Source organism: Vicugna pacos, chromosome 1, assembly GCF_048564905.1.
Source record: "Vicugna pacos chromosome 1, VicPac4, whole genome shotgun sequence".
Taxonomy (NCBI): domain Eukaryota; kingdom Metazoa; phylum Chordata; class Mammalia; order Artiodactyla; family Camelidae; genus Vicugna; species Vicugna pacos.
In genome coordinates, this window is record NC_132987.1 from 16108197 (window position 1) to 16123800 (window position 15604).

Consider the following 15604-nt stretch of genomic DNA (forward strand, 5'->3'; position numbering starts at 1 on the left):
CCAACACACACGCCCCCTCACACCCTCTACTGTGTTCTCATCTCCCACCAGGCTGACCCCTTGCTCACTCTGCTTCAGCAACAGACCAAACCCACTTCTGCTTCAGGTGCTTTGTTCTTTCTCTTTCCTCTGCCTGGAAGGCTCTTCCCACAGATCTCCACGTGACTAACTCCCTCACTTCATCCAGATATGTACTCAGATATCCCCTTCTTAGTGAGACCTGCCCTGATCACCCTCTGCCTTCCTCACCCTTCTTCTCCCTCTCTCCCCTCCCTGTACACTTCTGTTCCTTTGTTCTGATTTATTTTCCTTTTTGGCTTTTATATCATCTGATATTTAAAATTTTTTATTGTCCATCTCCTCCTCTATAACATAAACTCCATGAGAAGCAGGCATTTTGTATTTTTCACTGCTATGTCTTCAATACCTAGAATAGTGTCTGGCACATAATAGATACACAGCAAACATTATTGAGTGAGTAAAAGTGAAGTTATTCATCCTTAAGAATTCTACACATTAACCTGGATTCAATCCCAAAGGGAATTATTGGGTTCTGATTGTTGACTGCTCTATAAACTCAGGGCATATTAATAGTATAATTTAGAATCTTAACAATTGGAAAAGATCTTAGAGATAAGCTAATCCAATCTTCTACCAATTCAGAAAATGCAGTCTACAGGGGAACCTTTTATCAGAATTTATTCTTAGAAAAGCTGTTAAAGAACAGAATTATAAAAGAGATAAATTTTCTTTCTCTACACCTTCTGGTTTGATATTTATTGAAGAATAGTTCCTGGACCTATTTTGGTCTGTGGTCATCTAGTAAGTGGCCCCCATGAAGTACTGTGATTTCAGAGTGAAAAGCCGTGAAACAATTTTGTTTGCATATAATTCACATTTTCTGAGAAATTCTATTACGTTAATCATTGAACAAAAAGAACTGCATTGGTCAATTAACAGGATACAGTTAATTATCTCTGCTGACATATATTCATGGCATTTGCATGTTATTGTTTAGATTTTTTTTAATTTACACTTCATTGTTAGTATTATGCTGCTTTATCCCCAGTTCACAAAAGTGAATCCATTACTCAGAAGTAGTCATTAAAGTGTAAAATATTTATGATAAAGTAATGATAATGGGACAACTCAAAACAGCATCATAACATAAATAGTAAGTAAGATCGAGTTGAGAATACAGAATGTGAATCTGTATGTGCTAAGTCGGTCTGTCTGCTATCGTGATAATCTTGTAGTACCATCCAAAAGGAAGAGTGCAAATATAAAGCACCACACTGCAAATCTGGGAACAGAATTTTATTGGACTAGTTATCTGTTCTCCCCAGTGCCTTTTTTACTGCAAAATTTGGTCAAATAATGGCATGAAGTGATTGAAGCTTTTGCCTGATTTCAGAGTACAGTAAATTTTCCAGAATGAATGCAAAATAAGGATTCTAATATGAAATTAATTTTGTTGTTAAAGGCATAAAAGTGACCAAACTAGAGAGGTGTCATTCTCTACTTTTTTATGGCAAAGACAGATAAGATCACACTTTTTCCGAGAAACTTATGAAGATTGGCCTCAGAATTAATGACAAGTATCTCAGAAAAAGCAAAATTAAAATTTATCATATGACCCTATTGAATGTTATATAATCTCAGTGGCATACAGTATAAAACAATGTATTTTGTTTACATACTGGAGTTAGTTTTTCCACTTTACAGTTGAAAAAAACTGTTGACACTGAGTACAACTCAACTATTAGTTTATGTGTGTAGCACATGTATGATGAAGAAATTTGGGCAACTTTTATTTTCACTGAAAACCTATGCTACAGGAAAAGACTTTTTGTTTAGTTAATTATTTTTGTCAGTTATTTTTAGACAGGAAAGACAGAACACCAACCATGCATATAGCAAAAAAGGACATTACTACCTCAATGAGAGATTGTACCTAAAGTCAGTCTGTGTTCTCTTTTATTTCCACAGAAGAGTTGGCAATTGAGAAATAAGCCTCTTGACAGTAAATGAAAATGAAAATTGGAAAAACCAGTTAATTGTAGCCCCTGAGGTTGCAGTTTTGCATTCCATGCAAAGGAATTGCCAGTGAATGAGACTGCTTATCCTTACTGGCATACGCTGGCTTTTGAGGAAAGAGCTGTTCACATGAGGTTTTAAAATAAATGATAAGACTGAAAAGACTTTTGTGACATTGGTGCTTCAGTAAAGCTATTTCTGTGGCTTGTTCGGGTGGTGTCTTATTGATATTTAGTATTTTGATTGGCCTGAATCTAGCACGTCAGGCTAAAATGTCAGGACTTTAATTATTGAGGACAAGGCACTGATACTTCCTAAAATGACTGAACTGTGGTGGAGACGCTCATCACGAACAGCTTAACTCTTTCCCCTTGAGAACTTTTCCTCTTGACAGAGAAAGCAATCGTTTTTAGTATACATTTTTTTTCAAGTCCAAGTTCTGCAGGAGACAATCAAGAAATACCTTTCAGAGCCATATTAGCCAGAGTGGGTCAGGAACCCATTCACCACGCCCTGCCTAGTAGAAGAGCCAGGCTTCCCGCATCGAGTGTGTGCATCTGCATTCAAGTCACCACAGAGAGCAGTCTCTCTGTAATTTCTGTGTCTGCGTCTGATCCACTTGTCAAAATCTCCCCGACAGAGCCACCAAACATGTACTTCCACTCCTGGTGACCTATAATTGTGAATTAGAGGTTTCCAATTCAAAAGATAAAAAGAAAAAGAAAGGAAACTGACTTATAATTCAGATTGTCTATCGAGTTGACTAGGGATCCCTTGATGAAAAACCATCAAATTTCGTTTCTATTACTGGAAGTAAATAATTACTCTTACCATTATTAATTTTTATGTTTTGTTTGATGTTTTTTATTTTTTTTTATTAATTTATTTTTTGTTTACCTAAAAGTGGTAGACCAAAAGGGGGGAAAACTGTAATGTAAAACCGGTAGCTACATACTCTCACCACTAGATGGTGCCCCTACGTCAGTGAACGAAAATGCTGAATCAGTAGTGTGGAAACCAATAAATGTGCTGATGTAGTGGGGCCATTGAATAAGGAGATTTAGGCTACGGATGGAATACAGGTACATTTTTTATAGTATGAGACAAGTAGGTTAGCAGAGGCTAAAAATAGGAAATTACTTAACATTCAGAATGTTTGCAAATTTTAAAAATTCTGTCAAAAAGAACAAAAAAATGAAGAATAAAATAAGCAAAAAGAAATACAGATTAAAGTTTTATAATTTTAAGTGCAACACAGTACTTCCATGAAAAATGTAAAATAATTGAAGAGTATATAAGTATAAAATTTAGGTAAATAGGAAACAGACTTTAAGACAAATTTATGTTTAAAATCAAGAAATAAGGACAAAAATCAAATAATATGCAGCAAAGAAAATTTTGGTATAATAACATGTGTGAAATTGATTTTAACTTGAGAAAGAAGACATGGAACTATGATAAAAGATACTCTTAATGTTTATTTTCATATATATATATTTCTCTGCTAAAAACCATCCATCTTTTTAATATGAACTTCTGTGAAGCTAATGCTAAGATTACAGTGTTGAATAAGACACATTCTCTGCCTTGAAGCACTTTATGCAGAGTCTGAGTAGTTGGGGCCAGTAGAGAAATTATAGACACCAGCTAGTCCTAGCTCCCACCTAACACAGGAATCCTGTCAACTTCTGCCGAAATAACTGTGGTAAGAAGAAACCTCACTACTTCATTACAACCCATTGCTTCATAGGGCTAATTTTAGGAAACTCTTTCTTATATTGAAACATTTTAGTATAAAGGCACTTCTATCCAGTAGTTGTAGTTCTACCCTGGGGTGCAGCACAAAACAAATCAGCTTCTTCCACCTGATAGTCAGTCATTCAGATCATGGTCACAGCTACACTCTAGTCTTATTTTTTCCTCGAGAGTAAACACATTACTAGTATCTTTCACAGTAATTTTGTAGACAGTTATCCTTCCCTGTTTTATGTTTTCTGTACATTTTTATATGCAGTCTTTCTATAAGTCATAGACAACAATACTGATTTATGTAAAATACTGATTAGAGAACTTTTCTGGGTTGGCATCAATCTGCTGTTCAAAACTCTGAATAGAATTATTCAATTAGCTATTAAGCCAACCCATTTGTCTCTATCACAAATATAACATCTAAGTCTTTGTTACATAGCTTTCCAACCTCGTTAATTTATCAAGCAATTTTCCAAAAAAGACATACAGATGGCCAGCAGGTACATGAAAAGATGTTCAACATTACTAATCATCAGGGAAATGCAAATCGAAACTATAGTGAGGTATTACCTCACACTTGTTAAAATGGCTGTCATCAGAAAAACAAGAAATAAAGATGCGGAGAAAAGGGAACTCATGGGCACTGTTGGTAGGAATGCAGATTAGTGCAGCCAATGGAAAACAGTATGGAGATTCCTCAGAAAAATGAAATATAGAACCACTATATGATCCGCCAATTCCACTTCGGGGTATTTATCCAAAGGAGACGGAAATACTAACTTGAAAAGATACGTGCACCCCTGTGTTCACTGCAGCATTATTTACAATAGCCAATATATGGAAACAACCTCTGTGTTCAGATGAACTGATAAAGAAGATGTGGAATATGTACAGTGGAATATTATCAGCCATAAAAAAAAGAGGGATATCTTGCCATTTGCAACACCGTGCATGGACCTTGAGGGCATTATGCTATGTGAAACAAGTCAGACAGAGAAAGACAAACACTGTATGATCTAAATCGATGAACAAAAATAACAAGCTCATAAATACAGAGCACAGATTGGGGTGGCCAGAGGCAGTGGGTGAAATAGGTGAAGGGGAATCAAGAGGTATAAGTTTCCAGTTATAAAATAAATCATGGGGATGTAATGTACACCGTGGTGACTGTAGTTTATACTATACTGCATATTTGGAAGATATTAAGAGAGTAAATCTTTAAAGTTCTTGCCACAAGAAAAGAAATTCTGTAACTGTGGTAATGGATGTTAACTAGACTTACTGTGGTGATCATTTCACAGTATATACAAATTACCAAATCATCAATCATGTTGTATACCTGAAACAAATATGATATACATTAATTATACCTCCATTTTTTTAAAATTATCAAGCAATTGACCACCTTATATATGCAGAACAGCATATCACGCACTGGGATGCAAGTGAAGAAAGACCAGGTTCCTTAGAGTTTGGAGGTGATGACAGACAGGTGTAACTGTTTAGAATATAACCACAGGATGACTGAAGGGGACTCAGCGGACATCAGAAGCACAGAAGACAGCTTTACCCAAGTCCCTGCTTGGGGGCTTCTTATGGAGTTGGCAGCTGAGCTAGATTCTGAAGGGTCAGAAGGAGTTAGCGCTGATAGCAGAGATGGGGTGAGGGATGCCAGGCAGCAGATGTCAGGACCTTCATCCTGAGGCTAGATTTTTCCTGTTATTTTTGAGACTCACTGCCTTTGCCAAAGAATCCAGAAACAGAATAGTAATTTAGTTATTCATTAGTCCTACTCTTTGTATAGACGTCCACGTGTCTTCCCTTTTTTGTTCTTCTTGCACTAAAATAGCCTTAAAAAGAAATCTAAACTTTTCTATGATAAAACCACCAAGGCTGTAAGATTTCTATATTATTAGATAATCAAAATCCTAGCCAAAGTACAAAAAAAGCTGCTTAAATTGCTCTTCTCACCACTGCTTCCTCTTGGAGAAGAAGAAAAAAAAAACCAGCAGGTAAAGGGGAACTTAAATGGGTGGGAATAACCTCAGGTGAAATTGTTAAGACTGTACAGTGGCCTTCTACCTCCAGGATTGCGGCTTCTGTCTTCCTTCTCCAGTCCCCACTACACCACAGCACACGCATCCTCAATTTCAGACACATTTGCTACCCGTCCCCTCCTCTCCCATCTTGTCTAGAGTCTTCTCCAGAATTTCACATTTGTTAATAAATTCATTAAAACACTAGTTAATAACAAAATTGTGCATGCTCAAATAAGGCCTCAGGATATGAATTATTCCAGGTGTACCTGAGTTTCCAGAGAGAGTCTGGAAGTCCTCAAAACTCCAATGGATAAGGCTATAATAACCAGAATAATGCCCTCTTGAATCATACCACATTGGCAGCTGTTCTTCTGACCCATTAATTGTTAAGCCAACACAGCACATATTTCCCACCTCATTTCCCTTCCCAAAACATCTAGCCTAATAAGCAATACTCAAATCAGTCATCATTGTGTAAGATGAGAGATATGAAAGGAAGTGACATCTAGGTATCCAGGAAACGCAGACTTGTGAGCAAAGAATTTTTTTATTCTTAGAATTATAAGGGAGATGCAAACTACACAGATGTAGATTTTTAAACTAGAGTATTAATTTTTACTAGAAATGACACTTGATATAATCAAAAAGGCAAAACTTAGCTTGGTTCAAAGAATATTCATAAGATGGCCTTTGATAAAGTCATAGATACCGTTAATGTTCTTACTTGGTTTTGTTTTCCTTTTGGAACCAGGTTATTCAGAGAATATTCTACACAGTCAACAGATCTTGGAGTGGAAAAATTACTTCAACAGAGATAAGAAAAAGCAACTTTTTGCAAGTATGCTTCATTGAAATTCATGTATAAGGAGCAATCTAGATAATATTCTTCATTTAACAAATATCTGAGTGCTTATTATGTGCAAAGCCCTGTCACTACTTTCCGTCCTTAAGTGATTATCAGATACCTGGGATGTGTTGGGGGAACAAAGGTGAATAACAGGAGATTTTTGCATCAGGGCACGCCATAGAGCAAGAGAAAAGTGCACACACAGCCACACATGACTTGAAAAATTTCACAGAAATGTGTCGTAAACATGCAATAAAGGTTTCACAATAGGACTGGCATGTGATCTTGACCTTGGAGATATCAGGAGTTTACCAAAGAAGAAAAAAATAGAGGAAAGGGGCATTCCAGACAGAGAGGAAGCAGCATAAGCAAAGGCCCAGAAGCATGGAAGTGGCGTGTTGAGGAACTGCAGAGCAGTCTCGAGCGGCCAGTCTCCACGGAGAGAGCCGTCAGTGATGAGGCCTGAGGGTGTGACAGGGCCGGGCTGGGAAGGGCCTTGAAAAAGAAATAGAGGAATTTCTGCTTGATCCTTTCAGCAATGACTCTTTATCCAGCTCCTGCTGGAGAAAATTACTAAAAATTCCTAAGAAAAGTATACATTTCATTCAATTATTTTATTTTACCAAATAAAGTATTGACCACTAGTGGGAGCCTTTCACCGAGGCAATCTTCATGCCTGATTGTTCAAGCTTTTCTGTCAACCTAAAGAAAGTAGAATTGGTCACATTTCCTTAAAAGGAAATGAAATATTTTATTTTAAATGAATCATACTAAATGAAGCTTAGGCGAGCAATACAACCTTATTTATTCTCTAATTTTTTTTTCTATCTTCATCTGGGACAAAGTAATGAAGCCTTGGCAAAATTAGCAACCCATAATAGATATGCAAACATTTTTTATTCTAATAAATGACAAGTCATCATCAAAGTCATTATCAATACTTATTGAACACGTGGTGTCTGCCTAGACTCTCAGGAGGTAATGTGGGATGGCTTGAGATGGCAATAATCCCATTGGAAAGGCCTTAAACCTTAGAGAATGATAATAATCCCTGACATTCCTGAAGCACATTAGAGTCTGTAGTTTCTAGATCAGTATTATAATCCTTTTTTTTTTTTGACTAATGATAGAGTTTGAGGCCCAAATATGGCTGAGTGACTTGGGTAAGATCACAGAGCAAGTAAATGGCTGAAGTGGAAATAGAACTCAAGTGTTCTGCTTCCCTCTGTCTTCTTCCCTACCTCTCTCCTTAGTCTTCCTCTTATACGTGAATATATGCTCATGGGACATTCAGATAAAATAAACATGTATAGACTAGTAAGCAGAGGTCACTGTTTATGTCTTCACTTGGCCATTTCACTCCCTTTCCCAGAGGGAACCCATATCATCTGTGGTTTTATTCCCTTATCTGTGTATTTATGGAGTATATAGTTTTGTTCTGAACGACTGTTTTGTTGGTTTTTTTAAATATGTGAAACCATACTTATTGTTCTGTTAACTTTTTTTAACTTAACAGTATGTCTTGACATCCTTTTCATTTCCATTCATATAAATCTATCTCATTCTTTTAACTGCTGCACACTCTATGGCATGGCTGTACTGTAATTACATATTCCTCTGTTGAAGATGGTCGAGTCGTTTTTATATTCTCCCCATTACAATAATGCAGTGAACATCCTTGTACCTTCCTCTTGTCTGTAAATGAGTAAGAATTTCTCTAAAATAGCCTACTGGAGGGAAAATCCTGGATCAGATGGTATATGCATTTTCAGTGTGACAGATCCTGCCAAGTTACCCTCCTAAACGCCTATGCTTGTTCACACTTACATACTCACCAACAGCAGAAGTTACACTTTTTTCTTCATTTTATGACGGTCCAGTAGGTGAAAATGAGAGCTCCTTGCTTCTCAAGATTTTTTTATTGTGCATATTCTGCTTTATACACATTAAAGAGCATTTTATAAAACAAAACGTTACAAGAAAGTTTGGAAAACAGAAGAAAAAACATTTTTACCATCCTAATACAACTAATGTTTTTGTATGTATTCTCTAGTCTCATTCAGATGCACATCTGGATTTTAAGATTTGACATAATTCTTAATGTGTACAATCTTATATCGTATATTCTGCACCCACTATATGGTTTTCCATTTTTTCTATGTAGACTCTATAATGTTTAGTGGCTTCATAATCTTTCATTAAGTGGATTTTACCATAATTTAATAATTTATGTTGTTTTTGATTTGCCCCAAAGCATTTTAGATTTCCAGTATTTACATTTTAGAAAATAATTTTTATCAGAGTGATACATTTGCATTATGAAATAAGTCACCTTTGTTTCTTATGTTTTTCACCTTGAATTCCATTTTATTTTCTAATGATATTGACATACGTTTTCTTTTTGTTAAGATTTAGCTAGAGTACGTTTTAACTCTCCTTTTAAATTTTATTTCAGACTTACCTCTTACAGACACCCTATGCCTAGATCTGCCCTTTGAGTTTGGTTTTTATTCTCAATCTGAAGATCTTTTAATGGGAGATTTAGCTCATTCACCTTTATTTTGATTGTTGGTGTATCTGATCTTGTTTTTGCCATCTCACTTTGTTTTTTCTATTTCCTAAGTTTCCTTATGGTTTCTTTTATCTTTTTTTCTGAATCTTTCATTTCTGAAAAGATCTTCATTTATCTGCCCACTTATATCATAATTTGGCTGGCTATAAGAATTCTGGGCCCAAAATCATTCTTTCTGGTGTTTTCCCTGGGGGCATAAGTGAGTCAGAAGAGACGTAGGTTTATTTCCATCCCAGGGCCCTGCAGCTCTTCCCCACGTGCCTTCTATTCCAGCCATTCTTCCCCACCACTTCCCCGCATCATCACAGTGGTATACATAAGTCACCTTTATGGTAAACTTGATTCCATTGCAAAACCAACCCTGTATGTGGATGCCCACTCTTCATAATAGAATAGATAGATGGCCATTCTTCATAACTTTGAAAAGTTAAAAGCAGTGTCAGTTTATAGCCATGTAATAAGTAAGTCTGTTGTCTGATTGTTCTGTGCTTACTAGTCTGGGGACCTCTGATAGGCTGCAGGCCCCTTGGTGACGGTCCTTCCGTTTCCCTGCTTTTAAATCCTCCATAGCATCTCACCCTTTGCTAAGCATATTACACAGCTCGTAAATTGATCAACTGATTAAAGGTAGGATGAGGTTGCCTACTAAAAGTCCCCACTTTGGTACCAAAACCAAAATTTTTTATTCAATTTAAAATAAAAATTTACTAGAATCTATGCAATGGCCAAACCTGAGTTTTCATAATTTTAAAATAAATTAATCCTTCTATTCATACCATTTCAGACTCTAGCCCTTTTGGAAGAAGAGGAAGATATAAACCAAATCACAGATTACTTCTCCTATGAACATTTCTATGTTATTTATTGTAAATTTTGGGAACTAGATAGTGACCATGACCTCTACATCAGCCAAGCCGATCTATCTCGATACAATGACCAGGGTAAGTGTTTCTGCAATAGTTGAGACTTAACTGTTTTGAAGAAGGCAAGAGTTAAATCATGCTCGCTCATTATGGGGAATTCCCTTATCTTAAAATCTGTATGTAATCAAGTCCTATTTACAGGGCCAAGAAATGTTAAGTGGAAATGGTGAAAAGATTAATTTTTATTTAGAAACCGGGTGTAGGAGAAGGGCTTTGGAGATCAGTAAGAAATCAGTCTTAGTTTTGATCAGTTGGTGAGTCTTTATAGTGATGCTTATTTTCTGATGATGAACTACTAAAAATCACATCTGTGTAAATTTTACCTGGAAGAGAACATATATACACCGTTTTAAATTCTCATTTTATATTTATAAACAGTCAAGGATGAAAATAATGTTTCTAACTTGCCAGTGTTTTCAAGGACTCAGAAAAACTTACATTTTGGAATTTATTTCTAGAAAAGATTTTTTTCTGCAGATGAATTTTGTGTGCTTTCTTTTGTCAAAAAACAAAAAATTACATATCACATGATATTACGCTTTTTGCTTCATTTTGAGCAATAGTAGTAAACCTAGAACCTGTTACCTACTGATTTAATGTTCTTAACCAAGCACCAAGACACACTGATAATTCTTCTCTCATAAGATTGTCCCTGTTCTATTCTTAAATGTCTTCTCAGACACTGTGGATTTTTTAAAATAAGCCATTAGCCTTCTAGATGTAGCAAAGTACAAATCTCAAATAAATGCACTGAATTTTGCTTCTGTTATTTGGTATATCTGTGACTAACAGTATACATTAAAAAAAATAGTATACATCTTAAGGAAAGTTTCATTCTATATGATGTCAAGTTTTATAGAACTTACCATATTTAAGAAAGAGTCCTGCCTCCCAAAACTCAGGTACCAACCAGACATCACGAAGAAAATACTAAATTGTACTTATTTGTTAAACAATTATTTTAGTACTGTATCTTCACTGGTTCAAGTACAGGCATACCTCATTTTATTTCACTTTGCTTTATTGTGCTTTGCAATATTTTTTACAAATTGAAGGTCCTACGTTGAACAAATCTATTGGTGCCATTTTTCCAACAGCATTTGTTCACTTAGGGTCTCTGTGTCACATTTTGGTAATTCGCACAATATTTCAAACTTTTTCATTATTATTATATTTGTTATGGTGATCTGTGGTCAGTGATCTTTGATGTTACTTTTGTAATTGTTTTGGGGTGCCGTGAACTGCTCCTATATGATAGCCAACTTAATCAATAAATGTTGTGTACCTTCTGACTGCTCCTCCAACCAGATATTTCCCTGTCTCGCTCCCTCTCCCAGTCCTCTCTGTTCTCTGAGACACAGCAATATTGAAATTAAGTCAATGAATAGCCTTATAGTGGCCTCTAAGTGTTCAAGTGAAAGGAAGAGTCACACGACTCTCACTTTAAATCAAAAGATAGAAATGATTAAGCTTAGTGAGGAAGACAAGTTGAAAGCCAAGATAGGTGGAAAAGTAGGCCTCTTGTGCCAAACAGTTGGCCAAGTTGTGAATGAATGCAAAGAAAAGTTCTCGAAGGAAATTAAAAGTGCTAGTCCAGTGAACACACGAATGATAAAAAAAAAAAGTGAAATAGCCTTGTTTGCTGATATGGAGAAAGTTTTAGTGATCTGGATAGAAGATCAAACAAGTCACAACATTCTCTTAAGCTAAGTCTTCATGCAGAACAAGGCCCTGTCTCTCTTCAATTCCATGAAGGCTAAGAGAGATAAAGAAGCTACAGAAGGGAAGTTGGAAACTAGCAGAAGTTGGTTCATAAGGTTTAAGGAAAGAAGCCATTTCTATAATATAAAAGTACAGGGCAAAGCAGCAAGTTATCCAGATCTAGCTAAGACAGTTAATAAAGGTGGCTACGCTAAACAACAGATTTTCAGTGTAGACAGAACAGCCCTATATTGGAAGAAGATGCCGTCTAGGACTTTCATAGCTAGAGAGAAGTCAATGCCTGGATTCAACACCTCAAACGACAGGCTGACTCTCTTGTGAGGGGCTAATGCAGCTGGTGACTTTAAGTTGAAGCCAATGTTCACTTACCTTTCTGAGAGTCCTAGGGCTCTTAAGAATTATGCTAAATCTTTTCTACCTGTGCTTTATAAATAGAACAACAAAGCCTGGATAACAGCACATCTGTTTACAACATGGTTTTCTGTATATTTTAAGCCCACTATTGAGACCCACTGCTTAGGAAAAAAAAGATTCCTTTCAAAATATTACTGCTCATTAACAATGTGCCTGGTCACCCAAGGTCTCTAATGGAGATGTACAGTGAGATTACTGTTCTTTGCATGCCTGCTAACACAGCATCCATTCTGCAGCCCATGGAGTAATTTCAACTTTCAAGTCTTATTTAAGAAATACATTCCATAGAGCTATAGCTACCATAGATAACGATTCCTGTGATGGATCTGGGCAAAGTCAATTGATAACCTACCGGAAAGGATCATCATCCTAGATGCCATTAAGAACATGTGATTCATGGGAAGAGGTCAAAATATCACCATGAACAGGAGTTTGGAAAAAGTTGATTCCAGCCCTGATGGGTGACTTTGAGGGGTTCAAGACCTCAGTGGAGGAAGTAACTGCAGATGTGTTGGAAATAGCAAGACAGTTAAAAGTACAGCCTGAAGATGTGACTGACTTGCTGAAATCCTATGATAAAACTTTAATAGATGAGGAGTTGCAGCTTATGGATGAGCAAAGAGAATAGTTTCTTGTGATGGAATCTACTCCTGGTGAAGATGCTGTGAAGATTGTAGAAATGACAACAAAGGATTTAGAATATGACACAAACTTAGTTGACAAAGCAGCAGCAGAGTTTGAGAGGATTTTCTCCAATTTTGAAAGAAGTTCTACTGTGGGTAAAATGCTATCAAACAGCATTGCATGTTACAGAGAAATCATTTGTGAAGGAAAGAATTGATCCATTCAGCAAACTTCATTGTTGTCTTATTTTTTAAAATTGCCACAGCCACCTCAGCCTTCAGCAAGCACCACCCTGCTTAATCAACTGTCATCAACATTGAGGCAAGAGCCTCCACCAGCAAAAAGATTACAGTTTGCTAAAGGTTCAGATGATGGTTAGCATTTTTTAGCAATAAAGTATTTTTAATTAAGGTATGTACCTAGTTTTTTTAGACATAATGCTATTGCACACTTATAGGCTACAGAATAGTATAAACATAACTTGTATGTACTGGGAAACCAAAAAATTCATGTAACTCGCTTTATTGTGATACGCACTTTATTGAGGTTGTCTGGAGCTGAACCCACAATACCTCTGAGGTATGCCTATAGTCATAACCTTCCTGTTGTCGGAATAGCATAAAAATGGACATATTCATAGGGGTATCAGGTCATCTTTACTAGCTATGCACCTCCTGGTTACCAGTGGTCAGATCATCTGTACAACATGAGCTAGCCTCTAAAGGTCGTGCAGAACCCTGTGGTCTCTAAGGCACCTTCTCTGGCTGGCATAACCACAGTTCTGATTAAGTCCCAAAATACTGTGTATACACACGTAGCAACTCATTAGAGGCATGTTAAAGGCATGAAGTCTAGCACAGCTGGCATCTAGGCCTGCATAGTGAAAGGGCCGCTGAAACTCTGCATAACTGCCCTCCCACCAACCTGTCTTTAATGGGACAACAGAAGCTTCAGTTCTAGGAGGTTAAACCTTCCAAATTTTTAAAAAAATAAAAGTGTTTCAAAAAGACTTTAGCTTCAGAATTGAATATCCTTGCCTTTGATATATATAACCCCCTTTTTTTCTATCTGGCACAAATTATTAACCCCATAAGCCAGTGTTCAACAAAGTCTAGAGGGTCCTTATATAACCTTTGGTACATAACCTTTGGCTGTGCTGACACACATATGCTCAACATTCTTCAACCAAACTAATTTACCTTTATGTTGACTATGCCTGACTCTGTGCAGAAGAGTTAGATGCTGACAGCTGCTAACTCTCTAGTGACCTCATCACTGGTTCTGAAATTTTAGTGTGCACGCCTTTGCCTGGGGCACTGGCTGAAAGAACAGATTCCTGTCCTCACCACATCTCTGGGTCCAAGATCCATTAGCATCTCCTTTTTTAAAACTCATGCTTTTGGTTACTTTGAACTCACAGCGATGTACACTGATACAGATTCTCTAGGATCTATCATCAAAAGGAATATACTGTCTTAAGATATTATTGTCTCTCTCTGAGTAAAACCTACTGCTGGAATTTCTAACAAATTGTACAATGTATCGTATAATATCCTGGACTTCTATAGGATGAGAATGTAGGAAAATTATCTGTGGTATATTTCAGCATCTTTTATAAATTTCTACGTGAAAGCATTCTCCATCGTTTTACTCAGATCCCTTATATTAGGAGCCAACAGTCAGTTCCCCTTTGAATTTAATGCTAGGAAAAAATTTGTCTGGTTTTAGAGGAAAAGTTGTCTTATTGAATAACAAGATCAATACAAATTTTGCACATTTTTGTCTTAGTTGTCAGTATATTCAGAACCAACTTGGTGCTTAACTATATTAATACACCACAGCTGTCAGGCACATCCGTTTGCCTGTTCTTTTGTAATGATTGATTGATTGATTAAGCCATCTCAAATTCTTACTTTCAAAAAATATAAATTATACATAAGTAAAAAGTTACTACTCATATACACATCATGAAGATTATTAAGTTTTAGCTTGAAGCTGTAAAAATAAATTGCCTAAAGTATTCCCTTTGAGAGCATGTTTTAACTAGCTTTATACTTTTTATTTACATTTAGCTTCATCAAACAGGATTATTGAAAGGATATTCTCTGGGGCAGTAACAAGGTAAGAAAAAGCATCTGAGTTTAAAAATGAACTACAGTACTGTAACAATCTCATTTTAGCAAGGCTTCCTGAATAATTTGGCCATGCTGTAGGTCAGATAATAATACTCTACAAAACATGGAGTAATGGCTTCATATAAGACAGTAGTAATTCTTTTATATATGGGCATTAGTCCTTTATCTAAATACAGGTAACAGTACTTCACCTGGTGATTATTTGCATTTATATTAGAAAGCAGATTTGTTTCTTCATATCTGCAAATGCTTTCTGGTTTCAGCCTCTAGGCCTTTGAAAACAAGATGGGCAATGGAAAGGGGTTGCCTTTTGTGAGGTTTCTAGCATTGTAATTTTTTTAACTTAATTTCCAAAGAAAGATGTTACTTTATCTCTTAGTCTGTCATCCTACTAAATTTACCTAAGTAACTGCTCAGAAAATGTTATAACCATATGTTTTCTTCAGGGGAAAAACAGTACAGAAAGAGGGAAGAATGAGCTATGCCGATTTTGTTTGGTTTTTGATCTCTGAGGAAGACAAAAGGAACCCTACCAGGTATGA

General features: G+C 36.3%; 1 protein-coding gene across 2 annotated transcripts in view; it reads left to right on the forward strand.

Annotated features, from left to right (window-relative positions):
- Positions 1-15604, forward strand: part of PPP2R3A (protein phosphatase 2 regulatory subunit B''alpha) — a 151587-nt gene that overhangs the window by 102884 nt on the left and 33099 nt on the right. For both annotated transcript variants that reach the window (XM_072956262.1, XM_072956313.1), the window contains 4 exons: positions 6577-6663; positions 10029-10185; positions 15000-15048; positions 15509-15598. In XM_072956262.1, the coding sequence (XP_072812363.1) occupies positions 6577-6663; positions 10029-10185; positions 15000-15048; positions 15509-15598 (383 nt within the window). The remainder of the gene's footprint in view (positions 1-6576; positions 6664-10028; positions 10186-14999; positions 15049-15508; positions 15599-15604) is intronic.